General features: G+C 44.7%; 2 protein-coding genes across 6 annotated transcripts in view; both read left to right on the top strand.

Annotated features, from left to right (window-relative positions):
- The window catches only part of LOC137427379 (uncharacterized), a 79,753-nt gene extending 71,084 nt beyond the window's left edge, over nt 1-8,669 (top strand). For 2 of the 4 annotated variants that reach the window (XM_078778359.1, XM_078778360.1), the window contains 3 exons: nt 1,976-2,065; nt 5,218-5,374; nt 6,672-8,669. In XM_078778359.1, the coding sequence (XP_078634485.1) occupies nt 1,979-2,065; nt 5,218-5,374; nt 6,672-8,029 (1,602 nt within the window). In that variant the 5' untranslated portion in view covers nt 1,976-1,978 and the 3' untranslated portion in view covers nt 8,030-8,669. The remainder of the gene's footprint in view (nt 1-1,975; nt 2,066-5,217; nt 5,375-6,671) is intronic. The other 2 variants (XM_078778362.1, XM_078778363.1) reach the window with 2 other exon arrangements.
- The window catches only part of LOC137427366 (uncharacterized), a 420,191-nt gene that overhangs the window by 102,882 nt on the left and 292,990 nt on the right, over nt 1-24,319 (top strand). The window lies entirely within an intron of this gene.

The raw sequence follows: 24,319 nt of genomic DNA, 5'->3' as shown, positions 1-24,319 counted from the left end.
CTACGCTTTTAGGTTGAGAGGTGCGCTGGAAAACTACCATTGCAGTAGCATGGAGAGTGTTCTTGCCCTCGGGCGTATCTTCTGAGAAATCAGAGTTATCGGCGGCAAAGAATATGAAATCATTCTTGACGAGACTGGGTGGGATGAAGACGTCCTATTTAGCAGAATGACTCAAAACTGCTTGTGCAAGCTGTGTCTCAAGTCGTAATATGCGTGTGTAGTCTACCGATATGCCAAGATGGTGAAAGTAATCTACCATCGACCTACTCCGTGTTTGTTGGTGGACAACGATACCGGTTCCAACTTGTAAGGGATACTCTTGGCGCCTGCGAAACTGTGCAGCCTCCACCGGTGACGATGTGGGCTCATAACGCATTTGCCGATCAGTTTTAACCTGATACATAATTTGTTGGCCAAGAATGCATGCCTTTTCGTCGACATCACTCGTATGCTTTTCCGTCTGAAGTTCAGTTGACACACCTGCCATAATCCAGCAGAGTAAGTTCCCAAGCTTGGAAGGGATTTTCTCTGTCATGTCTGATCCTAGAGTACCATCATATTCCCAAGGGTTTGACTTTAATATGACCTTGCGTACAATCTTTGCACTTTGATATACTAGGGCATGCCCGTACTATATCTATATCTAAAATTATATCCCCCCCTCTATTTACATGAAATGGTTTGGTCCATGAAATGTTTTGGTCCATTCGCAACGCCAAAGCGAACGGCGAACGCTTTACATGAAATGGTTTGGTCCATGAAATGTTTTGGTCCATTCGCAACGCCAAAGCGAACGGCGAACGGCTTGCGAGTACAGTGACAATCCCCCCGGGGTTTTAATTAGTTTTAAAACGGAGCTTGGCAACCGCTGGCGTTCTTTAGCCGGCAGCTTCGCCCGCCCGAACGCCGTTACAGTACCTTCGACTGCGAGTTGCTCGGACTTCACTTGGCGGTCAGGCACTTCCGCCATCTGCTCGTGCGAGTACAGTGACAATCCCCCCCCCCCCCCTCTATTTACATGAAATGGTTTTTATTAGTTTTAAAACATAGTTTAACGCCAACATAGCGCCAACATAGTTTGCAAACGTGAAATAAATGAATACGCTCTCAAATGTGCCATCCGAGGCAGAGTGTGTCCGCCACGTTCGGCACACGCGATAGCTCGCTGCTCTCTGATTGGTTGAATCGTTTTTTGGACATAGCTCGGTAAGTAATTGTCCGATTAATATGAAACCTTGAAAAGGCACATCCTCGGGTCCCCAGCAATATACCTGGCAAGTTTAAAGTATATCGGACCCGTGGTTGTCGAGAAACAGCGGTCACAGACAAACAAACAAACGTACAAACGTACAAACGTACAAACAAACACACAGAGATTACTGGAATTATAGATAGATGAGTCTCATGTCACTGTCAACATCAGCTGCACTAACAGCAGCCTCAATTGCCGCTATCTTAGCAGCATTCAAGCAAAAGCGATCCGCCTCATTTCGACGAGGAGCAGGGATAAAGTCTATGTCAACGTTATTGTCATTGATAATTTTCCTTACATATTTGCGAGAAGGTGAATCATCTACATTGTGTTGCCGTAATATTCTCAAATAAGCTGTATGTGCATCATCAATAGAGAGGATACGTCCAGCCTCAAGTAGATTCTTGATGAGATCCAGGAACTCTATTTTTGCAGCAATCTCATTCTCATTCACAGATTGCTCTTTGGTATTTTTTACACTTGTATTTCCCGTACCGCGTACAACATGTTTTGTCCAGCATGTTTGATGGTATCTGACATCAATTGAGAGGGCATCATCAGGTTTAATAGCACTACGAAGATAAACCTTGAAGATGTCTTTGTCACAGTTTGTCACGTAATCATGAAGTTGCTTTCCTCGGCTTCCACTCTGGATTGCGTGCACATGTTCTTTTTCTTTGTATGTTTGACAGAAAAAACACATTTGCTTGTCATATCTTGCAGTAGATGAGCGGGAAAGGCGTACTTCATGGGATGGTCCTGGAGCGAGATCTGGCGTTGATGAAGTTGAAGGTCGTCCAGCCTTTGGCAAAAGTACATTGATTTTTTTGGAACTTACTGCTTTCTCAAATCTTACTTTTGCTCTTTCCAGCTTTTGAGAATGGACCACATTCTTTCTACAACTAGCATGGACTAACGCACCATAACGTTTGAACATGCCGTCAGTAACATGTTCCAATCGTTTGCTCACATCAATAAGGTCACTCTCGCCATATTTAGCTTGGGCTGCCACATAATACAAAATGTTTTTATATGTCCCTTGCTGAACGTTCTTGACCAGTGGCTCACTTGTAAGGGTTTGGCATATAATGCACCTACTATAGTCATTTATAATTTCTATCAGTGGTCTTTTCATGGGACTTGGCTCCATTGCTTAGTCAGGAAAGGGCAGGGTAACAGATCAATCTTGCTTGTGTCTTGCCTTGTCTAGACTTGTCATGCCTCTAAGAACAAAACAACAAACAAAAGAACAAAAGTATAAGTGATCTGCAATTTTTGTAATCCATACTAAATTATAAAAAAATCAAACCAGAACTTGTTGTTGCCATGTTTGTGATGAGACTTGATCAGATCATACTTTTATATGGCGTCATTACGTCACGATTCGTTAGCATGGCACACATGTAAAGTATTATTTATCAATAAGATACTGAATACAGACAATGTCCGCTAAAATCTATGCATAGGGTCCACAAAATTAAATTTTTATCAGATTTTGCAAAGAAAATTTACATCGTTTAATTTTTATTTACGAATTATGACGTCATACCTAATTTGCATAAAACAATATGCAAACATACTCGAAAAAATTGGCGCCAAAATGTTTTCCCTTACTCACATCATAATTAATGATTTCCCGCAAAGAATACAAAATAAACATCCAAATCCCACGGGATTACATACAGCCCCGGACTAAAACTAGGATGGGGAACAAATCATAATAAATGCCCAAGATTTGAAAAAATGTTTCATAACTTCCACATATATAAATAACCACCTTTATATTTTCATAACTTCCACATAGAAAGCCGCATTAATGGTAGCACCTTTGTGAAGAAATTCTGTGTGAACCATTCCTTCCACGTCGATGAATGCAATCAGCATGACCTTCACTTGCGATCTTGACTGGCGCTCCTTTTAGTCAGGTTCACTATGTTAAGAAATATAATTTCATTCAAAAATTTGGGAGATTAGCAAACCTGTACATTTTTGGAATCAGAGCATGGAGAATCCGAAAATCAATGTTGACATTTGCACAGACACAGATTTTGGATTTTCAAAATGGCCACCATAAAATACATATTTTGCGCCATCTCGGCTTCTAGTCAACCGAGAAACTTAATTAAATATGCTAATCCTATGTTTTCTGGGTCAAGGAATCCAATAAAGGCCTCAAAATAGTGCTCAGGATTATAGAAAAGCAACAAACAAAGGTAATTGAAAACCATTGTCTTTATATTTGTGATATAACTGTATTGAATGAATGAATGAATGAATGATCGTTTTAAGGCCATTTTCCCCGCTATAGCGGGGGTTAGCCTTGCGGGCTCCATGACAATCATGGTTCCCTGTTTTGAGGCAATGTTTTTATGGCCGGATGCCCTTCCTGACGCCAACCCTTAGTCACGCTCTTACGATGTGCAGGGATACGGTGTACCTATTCTAAACCGGGGTACACACCGGGATCATTCATCCCAGCAAGCTGGTACTCAATTTGCCGACCTCGGAAGGATGACAGGCTGAGTCAACCCCCCTGGCGTTAATTCAGTGATCGACCGGGATTCGAACCCAGGATCCTAGGATCCCAAGCCGGCACCCTAACCGCTAAGCCAACACCAGGCTCAACACCAACAATATAACTGTATTACATAATACATGATATTGCAAGTCCTTTGAAGTTATAGGTATGGGTTTATAAAGCAAGAAAGCAGCCTTGTTAGTATCAGATTGAACTATAAGTCCTATACACAGGATCTACTAGGTCTATAACGTTCAGGAATATGCTTCTACAAATCTTCATCCCTGTCCTGAGTGTCATTTTCGCAAAGGTGTCTACGCAAATGCCAACATTAATTTTTGGATTCCTCATGCTCTGAATATTCCAAAAATGTATAGTTTTGCTAATCTCCAAATTTTTTAAACGAAATAACTTAGTGAACCTGACTATTTTTAAGGTCTTGGTGATGCAGGTGTCTTCACTAGGAAGTCTGTGCTTTCATTTCCCGATCAAACCCATAAACCCACGACTCGCCACCCTTTATCACCTGGTGTTAGAATGTTGGATCTGAGACGCATCGATCAAACAAGTTTGATGTATTATTGTTGCATATATGGGACCACACAGAATAGTGGCTGCATCATGAATGCAATAGTACAACTGTAGAAAACCATGAAGCAATCGTACTACTGTAAAAATCCATGAAACGTCACGAAATGAGATGTTTTGTCTCATTAAGGCAAGCTGAGATATAAGTAACCTTGTCTGTAACTTGGCATGCCTGGTGTATTCAAAGGGTTCATCCTAAGTTGTTAAAAAGCTTGCCTAATAGCAAAGGGTCATGATGGTGTAATGGGGTTTTAAGGGTATAATGGTGTCTTAAGGGTCTTTTTTAATATATAAGGTCTCGGCTCGGAGAAGAGCTACGACACAGAACAGATCAGGACACAACATTCCAAAGGGAACAGCAGGAGAAATGGGGAACACTAATATCAGGGCCGAGGGAGAAGGTAGATGGAGACTGACATACAAGGGATGCAGGTAACTATGAGGAGTACGGGAAGAACACAAGGCGTGGACAAGATGGATATGTAAGCAAAATTTTGAGAGGGTTGGGGGTGGTTTAACGGGTGTAGAAAAAAAACATGGCTTTTGACAGATGATGACTGAAGATGGTAGTGGACAGCTGTCTTGAAGACCCGGAGGAAAGATTTAGATGGAAAAGAGTGTGGAAGGCGGAACCACAGGTGGGAAAGCAGAGGACTAAATGAGTGGAGGTGAGCAGTGGTTCTGGATTTTGCCAGTTTCACATGAGCAGGGTCGTTTCACAACATAATATGAATCACACTATGTGTCATTATACTTTTTTACAGCGTAGCTTATAGGGCAATGATGTCTGGAATACCGTTTGTCTGTCCATTCGATGTATGTAATATGTATGTATTGTCCTGTGGATGACTCTATTAAGACAGAGCGTCCATGGATGGAATCGAGCTTAATGAGGCGACAATCAATTCAATGGCGGAGGATACACGAGCAGGGGGAGTTCGGGGGAGAATGCCGCTTACCATCACGGCCCCGACGATGTCTTCTCCCTGTGGAAATTAACTCAACCCGAGACGGAGGTAAAATGTACAAAAATGAAATATTTATTACGGAACCCGAGAACAATGAAACGCAACGATAAACCTCAACCCTCTCTAATAGAGCGCTCGCACACTTCACTTCAAATACACAACACAGGAAGAATGAAATAAAGAAAACGTTGTGGTTCGGGTGTGGTGCATCTTATCTGTGTCTGGATGTAGCGTCGGTCAGGAATCGTCCAGGCTCCGGTGCGCCCGCTCCGTCAGGTCTCACGAGCGCCTCGCTCACGCCGGTCTCGCCTGCTCAGCGGCAAGCCTTGCTCGCACGTGAACGCCAGGGAGGAGAATCGACGGCGCTCCAACGTTTCCCCAACGTCCGTCGTAACGCAAGCAATTCACGGTTCGCAAAGGAAAGGTCCAACTGGGAACGATAGGCAAAGGGAGAAGGGAGGTCCAGGCAGGCAAGAAGCCAAAACGAGAGGGGCAAAATGGCGGCGAGCCAGTTGTTTTTTCACTTGGCGCCTGACGTCAGCTCTCCCTCTCTGCCAATCAGTGCGTCGTTTCCTTCTGCTCTTTTGCGCCTTTCTCATGTCACCGGCGCTTTTCCTCCAATCAGCGACCTGCTTCTAGGTAGTGGTTTTGCACCTGCCGCACTGATTGGCCGAGCGCCTTTGGTGTCACGTCGTCGTGTGGCACGTCCTTCAGCTTCCTTAACCTCCAATCAGCAACCTGCCTCCAACTCGCCCCTTCCCCCCTGTCAATCATGAGATCTCCTGGGCGTGGCTCTCAGCCTGCCTGATCGATGTTTGCCTGCTATGGCGCCATAGTGCGTGGTTGCTTCCGGTCTGTCTTTTCGGTCAGTCATTGTGGCGGAGGGGGATTAATTGATGTGTGCGCTAATGGGTCTAGCTAATGTATGTGATGTAGTGCCATAAGGGACAATGGATAAGTCACAGCGGGGACGACACACAATGGAATCTTATCCTTATTCTCTAATTCTAGTTACCAAGCTGGCTCTTAAAGGCTCTTAAAGGCCTGCACACGCAGCGCATTGGGGCCCTTTGTAAAGAGGCATGTACACCGCATGTCGGGGGCCGACACCTGCCATGTGGGCCCCCGACTCCCCAGTCCGGGCCTGTTTCGGTTATAGTCCGTCCTTTGTCATTGAATACCGCTCGCTCTTGAACCATCGTCGTCTCCTGACTTTTTTTTTTTTTACTTTTTCGTAGTGGAACAAGCACATATGTACATGTTTGCGTACGTTTGTCAGAATTATATCACGAGTATTGAACAAAAAAGATTTTTTTTTATAGCTAATGTGATGTTGTATTTACAGGTGGATCCATTGAATCTACAAGGGAGACTGCATCTACTTTTATGAACAGTGTAGACGCACGCGTGCAGGACTCGCCAACTGAAACAAACAAGAGGACTTTTTACAAACACAACAAAACGAATAATGAATTGTTTGCACGTAATAATTTACACCAGGATCACAAAGGAGAGAAAGATAAACACCCATACAAATGCAAAATTTGTGGAAAATCTTTTAATCGATCATCCAACCTTGAATCACACATGACGATTCACAATATTGAACACTCATATGAATGCACAATATGTGGAAAATCTTTTAATCAGCCATCCATCCTAAAATCACACATGAGAATTCACAATGCTGAACGCTCATACAAATGCACAAGTTCTGGAAAATCTTTTACTCGATCATCCACCCTTAAATCGCACACAATAATTCACAATGTTGAACGCCCATATATATGCACAATATGTGGAAAATCTTTTAATCAGCCATCCACCCTTAAATCACACCTGACAATTCACAATGGTGAACGCCCATACAAATGCACAAGTTGTGGAAAATCTTTTAATCAGTCATCCATGCTTAAAAGGCACATGACAATTCACAATGATGAACGCCCATACAAATGCACAAGTTGTGGAAAATCTTTTAATCATTCATCCACCCTTAAATCACACGTGACAATCCACAATAGTGAACGCCCATATAAATGCACAATATGTGGAAAATCTTTTAATCAGTCATCCACCCTTAAATCGCACATGAGAATTCACAATGGTGAACGCCCATATAAATGCACAACATGTGGAAAATCTTTTAATCGGCCATCCACCCTTAAATCACACATGAGAATTCACAATGCTGAACACCCATACAAATGCACAAGTTGTGGAAAATCTTTTAATCAATCATCCCACCTTAAAACACACATGAGAATTCACAATGATGAACGCTCATACAAATGCACAATTTGTGGAAAATCTTTTAATCACTCATCCACCCTTAAAAGGCACATGACAATTCACAATGGTGAACGCCCATACAAATGCACAAGTTGTGGAAAATCTTTTAATCAGTCATCCACCCTTAAAAGGCACGTGACAGTTCACAATGGTGAACGCTCATACAAATGCACAAGTTGTGGAAAATCTTTTAATCAGTCATCCAACCTTAAAACACACATGACAATTCACAATGGTGAACGCCCATACAAATGCACAAGTTGTGGAAAATCTTTTAATCAGTCATCCACCCTTAAAAGGCACGTGACAGTTCACAATGGTGAACGCTCATACAAATGCACAAGTTGTGGAAAATCTTTTAATCAGTCATCCAACCTTAAATCACACATGAGAATTCACAACAGAGAATGACCGTACAAATGCACCGTTTGTAGAGAATTGTTTAATCGGTCATGCCACCTGAAAAAACACGTCGTAATTCACAATGGAAAACAAGGAGATTACCAACAAAGAGAATGTCCATGCAAATGCAAAATTTATGGGAAACTCCTTCATTAAGTCATGCGAGCTCACGAAACTCTTTTTGTTTTACCTTTTTACGTAGTTGAGGCTCGTGGAACAGATAGAGGCAGACTAATACAAACAATGGGTTTGGGGAGGAATGACAACTAGGAGACCATACCTAGGGTGAACAAGATGGATATAGAAGAGAGATAATTTATGAATCTGGAATAGGACTGGGTCCAAAACACAGTTCATAGAAAATCTTTAAAGGGGTCATTCCACCTGAAAAATAACGTGAATATTTACTTCAGAAGTCACACTGGACAATGTCATTGCTGCCCAATTTGCAAAAAGTCTCAATTACCCGACCTTATTGGGACATAATCCACGGGCATGGGTCAGTGGGGCTTTTGATTGTGTGGGCGTGATGTGCTCGCGGTTGTTGAAGCCACGCCCTCCGAAGAGGGTTTTCGCGCTATAAAGCTGTATGAGTTCCGTTCGCGAGAGGAGTTCTGTTGGAATAAAGGAACTTTGAACACCTAAGAAATGGCCTTGTCTTCTCGTCATCCGCAACTCCTACACTGGTGACCCCGGCTGCTCCCGAACATGTTCGGGGGCTTCAAACGAACATGGCAAGCGTGCCTTCGCCAGGGAAGGCACCTAAACTGGTGACCCCGGCTGGTCCCGAACAGATTCCCTCAAGGCTGCAAATGAACATGGCAAGCGCAGTTTCGATCGAACTGCCAGAGTTTTGCAAACGTTTTCGGGGGCTTCCAACGAGCATGGCAAACGCCGTTTCGATCGAACTGCCGGAGTTTTGGGAACGACGGGCGGCCATTTGGTTCACGCGCACTGCGCTCGGCTCCTCCTCTGTGACCAGAGTGGTGAGCCTGCTCCAGGATCCTCTGAAGGGAGGCAGTTACGAGACATTGGCGGCACTACTGCTCGTCTCCTTCGCGCGCACTGACATTGGCGGCATGGCTGCTCGTCAGCTGAGCGCGCACTGCTGCTCGTCAGCTTCGCGCGCACTGCTGCTCGTAACCTTCACGCGCACTACGGCCAAGCACCTCCTCTGCGACCAGAGTGGTGAGCCTCCTCCAACCTGTGCTGTTGCTCGTAACCTTCGCGTGCACTGACCCGGGCAGCACTGCTGCTCGTCACCTTCACGGCGCACTGACCCGGGCAGCACTGCTGCTCGTCACCTTCGCGGCGCACTGACCCGGGCAGCACTGCTGCTCGTCAGCTTCTCGCGCCCTGACCCGGGCAGCACTGCTGCTCGTCACCTTCGCGCAACTACATACTACAACTACAACTCGCAAAAACCCTACAACTACAGCTACAGCTCATGTGTAGAAAGCTGCAACTCACGCAACTACTACTCCTACTCTGCAACCTCGGGAAGCCCGCGAGGAACCTCAGCAGCCACCCCTGAGGCCTTGACCAGCCCCCTCGGTTGGCTCAACCTCACGGTGGGCCGTCCCCCGTCGGGTAAGTCCCCGGTTGGCCCGCCCACCGCCAAGCCGCTCACAGCCCCTGCTCGGGTCATCAGTCGTTTCGGCCGGGTGGTTAAGGCCCCCCGAAAACTGACATTGCCCGTGCGAGTGCATTCTGGGGGTCGCATGTAGCGGTTACCTTATTGGGACATAATCCACGGGCACGGGCCACAGGGTGGGTCATACTCAGGTGCCAAAATGAATCTGAAGGAAATCCTAACATGAGGGGTGTCTATATTATGTTTTTTTATGGGGAATTCAAATATGAGTTTATTTTTTGGATAGGATAACTCTGACCTACATCAATTTGTATTTCTAAATTGCCAATTTTACCCTTTCGAACCCCTTTATAAGATATTAAAAGATATAAGGGAAATCATTCATATTGACACAGCCAAATCAAATGTACATATTTATTAACAGGTGAACTGCATGTATATCACTGGTTACAATTACAAAGATCAATCTCCTTACTTCTTGAACTTTACCAGGTTGCACAAGTCCTGCTTTGACTCATTCTTGGACATCAGCCTCCTGCTGGTCTCCTGAGCCCTGATGCCTCCATCCCTCTTTTCCTGTGAGAAGTACTGAGCAGAAGCCTCAGTCACCATTTTAACAACCCTCTCAATGCTTTGTGTGTGGCAAGGCCAGTTGAGCACCTCCATGGGGGTGTTGATGAAGTTTTTCACCTCCGAGGTGCTTAGGGAGCAGGTGAGAGGTGGCTCTGACACACCTTCTGACCAGCTGATCAAGTTACCAATGCTGGAAGCATCACAGTTGATTTCAGGTGTCTTTCTGGTCCTGACAGAGGAGTCCCCCAGCTGAGTGTCTGGGTCCCCCTCTCCCCTGATGGCCAGGATTCTCTCCACCCCCTCCGTCCTCTCCTTCTGATCCTCAGAGCACAGCAGTGTTTGGAGGATGGCTTCACTGTGGGCATACCAAGCAGATCTTCTCACAGTCGGCATCACAAGGTCCAGCACCTCCTTCCTCTGGGACTTGAGGCAGTCCAGCTGAAACAAGATGTGCCTAGGCCCTTCGATCCAGGAGTGCTTGACTTTCACGTTGAACCAACATGGATAATACACTCCAATGATGAATTCCACAATGAATTGCAGATTCTTCCGGTTCTTTCCTTTCAGTCCATGCTTTGACACCCAGAGCCTGAGAAGTCTGTTTGCTGTGGTGAGCCAGCGGCTGTGGTTTACTGGTCCAATCTCCACTAGAGCCAGCCTTGCAGGAAGCACTCCATCCCCGATTGCACAGACAATTTTATAGCCATAGTGTTGATCAGTTGAGAGATCTTCAATGGCCTTGTCAGACAGCTTGATCAGTGGAGGGCCAACAAAGATCCGGGTGAAGTTTGGATTGATATCCAAGTCTGTAGCAGAAGCAAGGAGCTTTCCTATTGGCCCGGAAAATGTGTTGTCTGACAGAGTAGGGCCATCAAGGTGAACAATGAGATGATGCAGGGGAAGTTCACCAGTGTGCAGGTTGCACACCAACCAGACCAGCTTTCGCCCCAGGTGCAGCTCCAGCTTCCGCATTACTCCAGCTTTCACACCAGTGTTGACATTTGTTGAGTCTCCTCCAATGGCCCACAAGGTCTCATCAAAACCCCTCTCTTTCAGCCAGGCAAGCAGGACCTTAGCAATCTGCTCTGCATGTGACTCCTCTTTAGTTGCTTTCTCTGGGGTAAAGTGGAACAGATAGTAGCTGCCAGGCTCACTAACAACACTACAGTGTTCTTCCTTGATCTTTGCAGGAAAAGATTGGTCACTGCCCTCAGCTTCCATCATCACATTGGTCAGGTCAATCCGCCCATCAAAGAGGATGCAGGAGATCCCCCCCTCCTCCCTGCACTTCTCATCAAACTCTTCCCCCAGCTCTGTCATCAACTTCTCCTGTGCTCTATTGACCTTGTTCTTATCAATAACTTTACTTGTATTGTCTTCTGTGATGATTCCTGCATCAATCAGAGCTGCAGTTGCTATCGCTGCAGTTGGCCTCAGCCCTATGCCATACCTTACACTAGCAAGGGCAATGTTTGGAATCTCATCATAGTTTTTCTGGACCTTTGCTGAAGCTGCAGGCTCAGTGTCAGTTTCAGGGAAGAGCTCAACTTCAGTGACAAACTCATCTTCAGCACCACTTCTCTCCAATTCCAGATCCTCATCACCATCTGACAAAAATCTCTCAACATCCTCCCTGGCTGCCTTCTCTGCTGCTGCAGCATTTTCCTCCTTGCTCCTTCTCCTTTTCTCTGCATTCTTTTTCTTTTCCTGCCTTTCCAATGTCCTCACCTGTCTCTTGTGCTCTGGCAGATCAGGGCTCCCCATTTGGTGGGGTCCTTTACTTCCAACCTTCTCTTTCTGTTCCTTGATGTAGGCAAGATCTTTCACAGGAATCATTTTCTCTCTGCTGCAGGAACAGTTAATGTGGGCTTGGATCACACAGCCCTCACCGGCCTCACAGCCTCCCCCCTCACAACTGGTAATCTGACACTTGCAAGTCAAAATATCAAATAACTTGTCTCACTTGACAATGAACCTCTTTTTGGCATCAAGTTTGCCCTTCCCAAGAGAAAACTTCACTGCCTGATTCCAGACCTCCTTGAGCTTGGACATGATGGTCACCTTTTCATTGATAACAGGAGGCTTGAAAAGAGCATTAGCTTTGCTCCACTGACAAATCAGACCAGGGTAGATGTCAGACATGAGCTGGTCCACTGGGTAGTTCCTCCTGTCATCTTCACTTTGCTCCCTCAAGTAGATGCCATACCTCAGGATATCCCTCACAGTTGGCAGTTCAGACACCAACAGCTCCTGCCCAGTGCCAACAAGATTACTTAAATGAGAACTTGATTTCATCCTTGTTCTGACTTGAGCCATTTTTAGTAGTTCACACTGAAATAAAAACAATAATACACAAGTAAGTATCCACTACAGACAGATATTAAGGTATTATACAGGTATTACAGAAAACCATCAAAATATTCACTTCACAGGTCACTATTTTCCTTCACATATAACTCAGGCTAGCAATAGGTAAGTACACAAATCAATAAACAAATATAATATAAAACAAGGTAATTTACATCTAAAATTATTATCTATTTGTTCCTCAGGTTCCTCATCAAAAACGTACTTACTGGCAATGCCATAAGAAGAGAAGAGAAGACGGATGGATAAGGATTGCCAACCTCCTCAACATCGAGCTTTCAGCAACAAGATGGCTACAGCTGCCGTCCCAACAGGAAGTTACCAAAATAAAAGCCCTAACTTCAAAATAAAAAACGTCTCTTTTTTCCCAGAAGAATAGCAAAATAATCAAAAATTTAATAATAATCAACTGCAAATTGATGTAGGTTAGGGTTATCAGAATTTTTAAAAACCTCAGATTTGTGTTCTACACACCAAAATACGTAATATGAACACCCCTCTCGATTGATTTACAAAAAAAAAAAGTGAGTATGGCCCGCCCTAACGTCCGGGCCAGTGGGGCTTTTGATTGCGTGGGCGTGACGTGCGTGCGGTTGTTGAAGCCATGCCCTCCGAAGAGGGTTTTGGCGCTATAAAGCTGTATGAGTTCCGTTCGCAAGAGGAGTTCTGTTGGAATAAAGGAGCTTTGAACACCTAAGAAATGGCCTTGTCTTCTCGTCATCCGCAACTCCTACATGAGCACCTTTCCTGGAGGTTGATTGTGTCTCCCGTCTGCAGTGACACACACACACATAGACCTGTTGCCAATGACAGTTTTTACTGTGAGTAAACTGACGCATGCAATTCTGACAACTCCTCAAATGCTCCCCTCCCCACTGAATGTCTTCCCCTCACAAAGCCTTAACCTCCCCCTTCCATCTCTGTCCCATTTTTGATCTTCCCTCCCCCAAACACCAGGTCCTCCCACTCCCAAACCTAAGGCATGAATCCACTCCCACTTCAAGCCTTTAAACACCTCCACACCACAAATCCTCAATCCCCCCCTTCCAAATCTGTCCAAACATTACTCGCCCACTACCCTCTCCTCATGCTACTCCTGCTCAAAAAAGCAAAATGGGTATTCCCACATCGAAAAAGCGGAATATTTACCACTTTCCGCTCCCCTAACATGCTATCACAGATTCCATACAAATCTGTCCCAGTCACCTGTCAACTCGCCATTTCAAGAGAAAATAGTTCAAAATATTATCAAGGACCTGCATAATGTCTGCGGTAAAAATGCTGCTTGAGTTATTTGGGCAGTGTATAAAAAAAAGAACATTGCCTCGATCGCTGAGTCCCATATTCCCAAGGCCCTTGATTCCTAGTGGCGCAAAATCCTTTTAACTGTCACTTTAGTCGTTTTACACTGAAGGGAAAAGTTATTTGGAGGGCTCCAAGATCCAACTCAACATTTCCTCCATTGCAGCTCCCTCTGTGCACACCTTACACTTAAATGTTGCTGCCACACTGGTCAATGACCCTCTCAAACCAATCCATTTTTGATGAACCCACTCAGCGCACATTGTACATTGAATGGTATTTACTCCGACACCCTTCCTGCACACAGCACACGGCCACTTCCCAGTTCTTTCCACCTCACCACATGCTTTACCACTTGCTATCACCTTCGTGTTTCCGATATTCACCTTCAGACCTTTTGTCTCCATACATTCCTTCCACTTGTTCATCTTCTCCTTCAGTCCATCCATACTTTCTGCAATCAACACCAGATCATCTGCATACAACAACTCCCACGGTAAACCCTCCTTTACGTTCTGAGCCAGCCTGTCCATCACAGCTACAAATAGTAGTGGACTTAGTACCGACCCCTGATGCACTCCACCTTCACCTCAAACTCACCACTGTTCCCGTCCTTCGTCCTTACAGCTGTGCGCGCTCTTGTACATTGCCATCACTGCTCTAATCAACCATTCCTCCACTCCTAACTTCCTCAATGCCCATGTCAATACTTCATGTGGAACCCTATCAAATGCTTTCTCCAGATCAACAAACCCAAGAAACAACTTCTTCCTCTTCTCCATGTACTTCTCCTGCAACTGCCTCACAATAAAAAGCGTGTCTGTCGTTCCTCTTCCTGGCATAAATCCAAACTGCATTTCGTCAATCTTCACTTTCTTCCTTATCCTCCTCTCAAACACCCTTTCCAATACCTTCATTCCATGCTCCAATACCTTTATCGCTCGATACGAGCCACAGTCCAGAGGGTCACCTTTCCCCTTGTATAGAGGGACGAGGGTACTCAGTTCCCAATTCACTGGAATGCGGCCTTCTTTCACCACCAGATTGCAGATCTCTGTCATTCTCTTCACAGTTCTTGTCAGTTCTTTATACTGAGCTATGTTTCAATTTTTTCCATGGAGCGGTTTCTGTGATATAGAGGTGCAAAGTTTTTCCAAAATGGCGCCCGTCCCAGATCACCTAAGATGTCAAAATGATCACTAAAATTCTACAGGTGGAGGCGCTCCCATGGTGATAATTTAGTGACACTCGAACAAACAATTGCAGAGACAAAAAATACATACTGATTCGATCAAGCATTGCACTTGTCGAATTATGACCTCATCGGCCGTAAAACATTGCTTCAAAAAGGGGACCAAAAAACAACAACAACCACGGTCCCCGAAAAGGCCAACCCCTGCTTTGTGGGGAAAAATGGCCTCTAAACGGTGGTAATTAAGGTATCAATGACATCATCATTAACATATCCTATTCCCCATGAGCAGGACTTGACAACGCACCATGTTTCAATTTTTTCCATAGAGTGGTTTCAGAGATATAGTGGTGCAACTTTTTTCGATTTTTCCAAGATGGTGCCTGCACAACGTGAGCTCTGATGTCATAATTATCAGTTAAAATTTCTACAGGAGGAGACACTCCTGGTCAAAATTTTGTGTCCATTGGACGAACATTTGCGGAGAAATGTTTTTTTTTCATGCTGTTAAGCTCAAAAGTTGTACTGTTCGAATTATGATGTCATAATGAAGGCACCGATGACATCATCATTAACATATCTTGTTCCCCATGGGGGGGGGGGGGGGGGAGAGTACTTGACAATGAGCCTCGTTTCAATTTTTTCCACTTCAATTTCTTCAAGTTTTCAATTTTTGTTCAGAGATATAGAGATGCAACATTTTTCCAAGATGGCATCCATACCACATGACATATGGCGTCATAATTATGAATATAATATTTCATGTCAATCAGACCAATGGTTGCCGAGAAAATGAATCTTACTGTAGTTCACCAAATGTCCGTCTGTCCGTTCAAAGGTACCGCAAAAACGGCTCAACTGATCGCAACGATATTTTGGGTGGGTAATCCTGGGACCTCTTGGAGTAAAATAGGCTATATTGTTTTCCCAATTTTCCAAGTTTTCCAATTTTCCAGTTTTTACAAACACGATGGAATAATATTTACCGATATGAACAGTGATGTGGCTTTTGTTGAAATTCTATGTACCAGGAGAGAGTAGATCGACTCCTGATGAACTCTTCTGATATAAACGTGTGGCTCTGAAGTAACATGGCAGCGTGTGCAAAGCGACTGAGAAACAGGTGTAGCGGCTGCTTCCGTGTTACAGATTCGGCGTGCACTTTTCACACATAAACATGCGACTGAGAAAGACATGTAGCGGCCACTTCCGTTTTGCAGAATTCAATCTTTTTTCAAAATGGGCGCCATGTACTGTTTAGATTTTGATGATTTGCGTGTGATATGATTCAACGGATGTTTATATAAATCGTTTAAAATCAAAAAAGCCTTCAATTTCTGATATTTTGCCTTTTCATTTGGGCTTCCTAATTGAAGCCCCGCCCATAGGGCGGGTACCGTTACTAGTTTTCAAAATGCAGACATGCACGCCACATGTATGCACGTACGGACGCAACTGAGTGCCTAACCCTGCTTTTCGCTTTGCGGGCGCAGGGTAATTACTTTGTGCACACATATCTTTGCAAAGACATTCTAGCTTCAGTTTCCCCAAAAAGTAACGTACTCATTTTAATTTACGAAAAATGCAATCCCTGGAGTTTTGGCTTTATGCATACACACATACACATTCACACATACATGCATACATACATACAAACATACATATACACACATACACATTGTTGTGAAGCAATATATCATTACAGTGGTTAACATATAGTTAGAGCTATAATGCAGTAAAAACTATACTATGTTAAAGTTGTTCATTTCAGTGTAGCCCAGTGTGGAAAAAGCAGTCCCGTGAGGCTGGGCTCTTGTGGCTGTTTTCAAGGCCACAGCTTTTGGGCTTTCTGGCCTGTGTGTGGAGAAAAGGAATGTTCAGATGTGGGGAAAAGGTGGCGGCTTCGGTCCACGCGGCTTGGTGCAGACAGAGCTGTGTTGAGGCTAAAGGTTTGAGTCCTGACTGCACAAGAAAGGGACAAAGCTGTGTTTGTCCACCTGGACACAAAGCTGTGTTTAGGTGAACTGTCTGAGTTATACTTGCGCAAGAAAGAGACATGGACTGGGGGCAGACGTTTATTATGGAGCAAGCCAAACCGGACCAAGGCTCTACCATTCACTGAGAGAACAGAACACAGACATTTAGATACCAGACCTCTTCGTTCACTTGTGTGAAACATAAAACATCGCAAGGGTTTGCATCAGATTCAGGAGAGACGGATGAAGGAGATGTAACATCAAACGGACAACTTGCCTTGCCGGGGGCATGAGTGATGGAGATTGTTGAGAGAGGGTTCAACTGTGTGCAGTTCAGCCTGATGCACTGCATATTCAAACCAACATCCAGTGAAGGGACAAGAGTGCTGTACGAGGACACCGATGGGTTGCACACTCCAAGCCCTAGTTCACCAACTCGCTGTATCCTGGTGGAGGCCGGTCGTTTTACCCACTGGGGGTATTTGATGAATGCTGCCATGCTGGAGTTGCGGAGATGACATCCAGACAAGAAACCAGAGACGGTGCCGAGAACACGGCCTGATTTCCATCGTCACTCTTCATTCACTTGTCCTCGCTTTTCTCATTCTTCAGCTGCCCGTATGCATTGGGTTCTTCAACAGCATGCACTATCCATATTCAACATCACCCAGCTTACTCTGTGGATACAGGAGTCTGATGCGTGCTTTTGTGAGATCAGGCTCACAGAGAGAACTTGCAACGTGACTGGCATAGTCAGACTTCAACCTGTACAACCCAGCTGGACAAGATAGCTTGAACTTGTGAAGTGCCGACTCTCACCATCTGTAACCCGCTGAAGACTTATGTATTACGAACTGGTTACTGGAGATGTTGCCAACCATGAAAGTTTGAATCGATGCTTGACTGCAGACAAATCTGTGAAATGTGTGTTTTACACTCTGGGGGTTTTTAATAATTGAATGTTTCTTTTTATCAGTATTCATTAGTTTAAGTATAATAAAGGTAGATAGTCGGGATTAATAAATATTGGTTATAAAATCACCTGCCTCATGTCATATGTTGGTTTCGCTTGAATTGTGACAAACTGGACATATAATTGTCCACAAATCTTTTCCACTGTGCTCCTCTCGGGGTAACTGGTGCACTCACATTGGTGCTTCGAGGCAATACATCACAGAAATTGGGGGCTCGAGGGATTTTAACCCAAATGTTGAAGGAGGGATTTGAACCCAATTGTTGAAAGTGGGATCTGAAATCAATTGTTGAAAGTGAGATTTTAACCCAATTGTTGAAAGTGAGATTTGAACTAAATTTTTGAAAGTGTGATTTGAACTCAATTGTGAAAGTGAGATTTGAACCCAATTGTTGAAGGAGGGATCTGATATCAATTGTTGAATGAGGGATTGAAAACATGCTGGAAATGAGAATAGGAAATTCTACTAAAAATTGAAAAGTAAAAACATACTAGAAATTGGAATGTGAAATCATAACAGAAGTTGGGATCTTGTTTGGTGAGAAATCGGATAACAAGGATAGCAAGGTGAAATCCACAAACGATCATGATAGCATTTTATGCAAAAGCGTTTGTTGTCATTAAGTGTGGATAAATTTGATGAGTCCAGAGAGTGAGTTGTTCTCTTCTAAAAATAAAAAGGTGATTGGAAAGTTCAAGGATGAATTAGGAGGAAATGTTATGAGTGAATTTGTGGGATTGAGGTCAAAGGCTTATGCTTATAAATACATTGTGAATAACGTTGAAAAGACTGATAAGAAGTTAAAAGGTGTAAAGAAAAATGTTATTAAAGAAACAATAAACTTTAAGGATTATTATAACTGTTTAACAACAAAGAAAGAAGAGTTTAGAAAGATTAATGGAATAAGAAGTTATAAACATCAATTATATTCAGAAGAGATAAATAAGAAAGCATTAGGGGCTTTTGATGATAAGAGGTTTATTTTAGAAAATGGAATTGATAGTCTCCCTTATGGTTATATAAGTATATAAGTGATAAGATATACATAAATGATAAGATATATATAAGTGATAGGATATATATAAGTGATAAGTTAAAAAGGGGGGGTTGGGGATTTTAACGGGCTACCGCCGCCTTTTTTACTATTATATAAATGATAGAACCAAGTATCAACCAGACTAAAGAGTGGAGGTGTAATCAACCTTGGTATATAAATGGAAAACATAATGAATGTGAAAAATATCAAATAGCTATAATTGAAAAGGCAACTGGTAAAAAAGTTCACAAAACAAATAAGAGAATTAATTTAAATACCGGTGAGTTGGGTGAAAAAGATATAAATATTTTTGAGTGGACGGAAAACTTTGATGGTTGTCAGGAAAATATATACATTAATTTAAAAATGGTATGTGGGAGAGGAGGCGCTCAGACAAGAACATTGAGGGAGGTTTATCATTTTATTTTAGCTCAGTTAAAATATCTTGATAAAGAACCAAACTCAAACATATTTTTTGTTAATGTATTAGACGGTGAGGAGAGTTGTAGGAGAATTAAATTATTTCCCACACATAAACAAATATTTGTAGGGTCGTTGTTTGAGTGGGTCAAAGATGATTCACCAGATGATATTAAGAGTAAAAGGTTAAAAGGTCCATAAGGTCAGAAGGACCATTGTTTAAGTGGTCTAATGAATAAGGATAACATGTCAAAAGGTTAGAAGGTTCGTAAAGAACAGGGTGAGAGAAATAGAGGTGTTTAGGGGCAATGAGGGAGGGGAAAAATTAACATGTAAGTCAATGGGAAAATGAGAGTGTCCCAGAAGCAACATATATACACTACTTGCAGATCATTGGAGGTCATGCCCGCACAAACCGGCCTAGATAAGGCGTCAGCGGCCAGATCTTTGCGTCCTGGCTGATAGACTATTTCATAGCAATAATCAGCCAGTTCCACCCTCTCTCTCGATATTTTCTCATTTTTAATGCATTGGGCCGATGGTTGTACATGAATGTGACAGACTGCTGATCAGTCATGAGATCAAACTTTTTGCCCAGTAGCAAATGGTGCCATTGTCTGACTGACTCAACGATAGCGTACACCTCCTTTTCGATGGCGGAGTGTCTGCGTTCACTCGGGGAGAAAGTGCGTGAAAAAAACGCCACTGGTCAACCCCCCCTGGGTAGGTGTCGCTGCAATTGCACAATCCGAGGCATTTGTCTCGACCAGAATGGTATTGTGTCGTCGATGGAAGTCACGCATGCCCCCGCGATATCTTCCTTCAGATTTTGGAACGCGTCCTTGGCAGCCATTATCAGAGGAAAGGCGTTTCAATCCTTCAAAGGCCTTATTTTCTCCGAGTAACCTTGTACACACCGGCTATAATGAGCAAATAGCCCGAAGGCACACCTCAGGGACGCCCGATCACACGGAGCCGCCATCTCTAGCAAAGGCCGTAGGTGCTCGGCGTCAGGCTTTATCTCGCCCATGGTCACCGTGTACCCGAGGAGGTCTCTTGTCTTCGTAGCATCGTGACACTTATCCTCATTGAAGGTCAGATTGTACTGTCGCGCCACTGCCAATAATCGGTTCAAGTTAGCATCGTTATCCTCCTGGGTATGTCCACAAATTGTCACGTTATCCACATACACAAAAATGTCTTTTAATTGCTCTCTACCCACAATATCATCGCACGTTGAAAGCAGACACTCCATTTGTCACCCCAAACTGTATGCGACGGAATTGATATAGCCGTTGTCCGGACTGGAACCCCATATATTGCCTGTCCGACTCGCGTATGGGTATCTAATGATACGCACTTTTCAAGTCCAGAGTACTAAAGATGCAGTATTTAGCCACATCCCACCCTAAATCGTCCATCTTTGCCAAGGGATACGTGTCTAACTGCGCGAATCGATTAATCGTCTGGGAATAATCGATGACCATGCGCTTTCGGTGGTTGTCCGTGTGCACCACGAGTACCTGTGCTCTCCATGGAGACCTACTCGGCTCTATAATACCCTCACGTAACAATCGCTTAGTCTCATCCGCAATGTACTGGGTGTCGGCACGAGTATACCGTAGGGACTTTACAGTTTGTGGTTTACAATCGGCTGTTGTTGCCCATGTTGATGCAGAAAATCATGTCTGAGAAGCACATTTGCATACAGGTCAGGCATTATCATGAGTTTGACGTCAGGATATGACACATCATTGACAACCAGATTAAGTGTACACAAGCCCTTCATGCAGATCCACAGCCCTGAAGACGCCAGGTAGATTCGCTGTGTGACTTGTCCCACGGTCCATCCATGGCATTGCACTAGAGCTTGACTGACGAAGCTTGTACTGTTTCCGGTATCCACCAATGCATTGGCCGGCTTCCCCTCCACCAGCACCGGTAGCACAGCGCTTTGCAGACTGCGTGATATTCCCGGGTCCCCGGAGCTCGAAAAGCATGAGGTGTTGGTTCCTGTGAGGGTTGTGCGTCGTGTCTTGGCCGTGTGGCAAACCTTCGCAAAGTGACCTTTCCGGCCACAATTATGACATAAAAGCATCTTTGGCGGGGCACAAAGCCCGCGCGTGCCTTTTATTGCCACAGAAATAGCATTTTGCATTCTCTGAAGAAGAAGAAAAGGCAGCGGCAGCGCTCAAACTCCCCTCGTCGATAGCCGGCAGCGCGGCGGCTGATCCTGGAGCTGCGGTGGAGCCGGCGAGAGACCGCTTGGCCGTGAGAGCCGGCTCTGTGCAAACCTCGGCCACAGCCCCCGCGGTTATGTAGGGACGGCCGTACGCCTCCGCAAGAGTATGGGCCAGCTGCAAGATGCGCGCCTGCTTGAACGCTTCCTGAAGCGACATAGCAGTTTTCCCGAGCAATCTCAGCCTTATGGCTGGCGAAACAATGCCCGCTACGAATGCGTCATGCATCAGATCATCAGTCGACTCCGCAACAGTTCACGGTTCCATCAGGCAATCCTTGCCAAATCGTCTCAACTCCTGTAGGTATTGTTCGAGACTCTCGGATGGAACCTGTCGTCGAATCGCAAGCATATGGCGGCCGTACAAGGTGCTTCTTGGTTTTACATAGATGTCTTTTAGGGCCGCTTCGGTGGTGTCATACGAGTCACAATGAGAGATGTTATCATAGACAATGTCACTCACATGGCAGGTCAGTATTGAGAGCTTTTGCAGCTCGCTGAGCTCCGGCACTACGGCGATGTAGTTCTGGAGAGAACTATACCAATGTCCCCATTGGCTGGCGGCATTCGTTGCCTGAGGATCCCCGCAGAACGTCTCGAGTCGTAGAAGCTTGTCCATGGTCCTCAAGCGAAGGACTTGATCAGAATAAAATGTTGTGAAAGAGCAATCCACATAAACTCCAGAGATCGTGAGCTTCATTCCGATCGAACTCCACACCATCTATTAAAAGAGTAATAATCTATAAGCCAGCGTTCATCAATGCATTATATAAGGCAGTCATATGTAAGGCACATTATCTCTCTGACCAACTTGAAACCATACAAATGCAGACCAACCCTCACCAGACAACTCAGCCCCTTTTATAAGTTGTCACCAGTAGAAGTGGGAACTGCAGCAGATAGCAACCACAATTTCATTACAGGAGGTACATGGTTTCATTACAGGAGGTACAATTTCATTACGGGATTTTAAAGACCTGGAGTGAGGAGAGGGATTGAAGAGAGTGTGGGAGTTTGTTCCAGAGGCGGGAGAAAAGAGGAATGAAAGAGGGAAGGTGAGCAGAGAGTCTTGATTTTGGCAGTTTCACCAGAAGAGGGTTGCTGGCAGATCTTGTGCGTCCTGCCGGAATATTTGGGGGACAGAGCACAGACAGAGCAGGGAGGGCAAGGCCGGAAGGAGTCGGTAGAAGATAGAAAGACCACATACCTGACTGTGGTAAGAGAGAAAAGACCCTCAGAATCAGCTTCATCGCGGGAGATTCCAATGATTCTGAATGCTTTGGTTTCAACCGTGTGAAGGCGAGCTAGGTGTGAGGCAGGACCACCAGCCCAGAGGGGAGAGCAGTATTCCATTGAGCTGCGGATGAAAGCCTTGTATGTGGTGAGGAGCTCAGGTGTGCCAAGGAAGGACTTCGCACGACGGAGGATGCCCAGTCGGCGACTGGCTTTGGAGGCCAGATTTGAAATATGGTTTTTCCAGGAAAGATCATGGCAGATAGTGAGACCCAAAAGCTTGAGTGACAGAACTTCTTGGAGAGGATTATTCAGAAAGTGGATGGGAGGGTTGTCCTGTCGGTCTTTTCGGAGAGACATCGTAAGAGTGTGAGATTTGTCAGGATTGAAAGACATGTTCCACTTGTTTGCCCAGTCTGTGATTTTGTCAAGGTCTGCAGAGAGTGAGGAGGCTGCAGACTGCCGATCTGAGGGATGAAGAATGGAGCGACAGAGAGTAGAGTCGTCAGCAAAGAGATAGAGAGGATTTTCAAGAGAGTCAGAGAGATCATTGATGAAGACCAGAAAAAGCACAGGGCCCAGAACACTGCCTTGGGGAACTCCAGCCTGAACAGGAAGAGGAGATGAGAGAAACCCATTCTGGGCCACACGTTGACTACGACTAGAGAGGAAGTCCGCCAGCCATGCGTGGAGATTTCCATGGATACCAAAAGAGGAGAGTTTGGTGAGCAGAGCGGGGTGCCAGACTGTATCGAAGGCACGTGATATGTCAAGGGAGACTGCTCTAATTTCCTGTTTGGCATTAAGGACCTCCATCCATTGTTGAGAAAGCAGAAGCAGCATGTCCAGAGTGCAGTGTCCAGGTCTGAAACCAAATTGATGATTAGAGATCAAGCCATTGAAGAAGAGGAAAGATTTCATATCTGAAGCAATGATGGATTCCATGACCTTGCTGATAATTGGGAGAAGGCTGATTGGTCTGTAGTTGCTGGGATCTGTTTTTGCACCTTTTTTGTGCAAAGCGGTGATGTTGGCAGATTTCCAAGCAGATGGAAGATGACCTTGAGCAAAAGAGAGGGTGAAGAGAACAGAGAGAGGGAGTGAAAGAGTGGAAGAACATGATTTTAGGACCCGTGGGCTGATGCCGTCAGGTCCAGTTGCAGAATCAGAGTCGAGGGTTGACAGACACTTTTCCACCTTGTCAGGAGGAAAGGACACAGAGTCCAGGAGCAGCTGGGTACGACTGGGTATGGTGGGTACAGAGAGGGATGGGTTTGGGACACAAGATTTAGAGGCAAACACAGAGTTGAGGCATTCGGCTTTTTCACGTGCGGAGTCAGCCGTGTGGCCATTTAAGGTGAGGGAGGGGATGGAGGGGGAACAAGCACCTGAA

This window comes from Myxine glutinosa, chromosome 5, assembly GCF_964187855.1.
Source record: "Myxine glutinosa chromosome 5, kmMyxGlut1.1, whole genome shotgun sequence".
Taxonomy (NCBI): domain Eukaryota; kingdom Metazoa; phylum Chordata; class Myxini; order Myxiniformes; family Myxinidae; genus Myxine; species Myxine glutinosa.
This window is presented reverse-complemented; position numbering and strand designations above follow the sequence as displayed.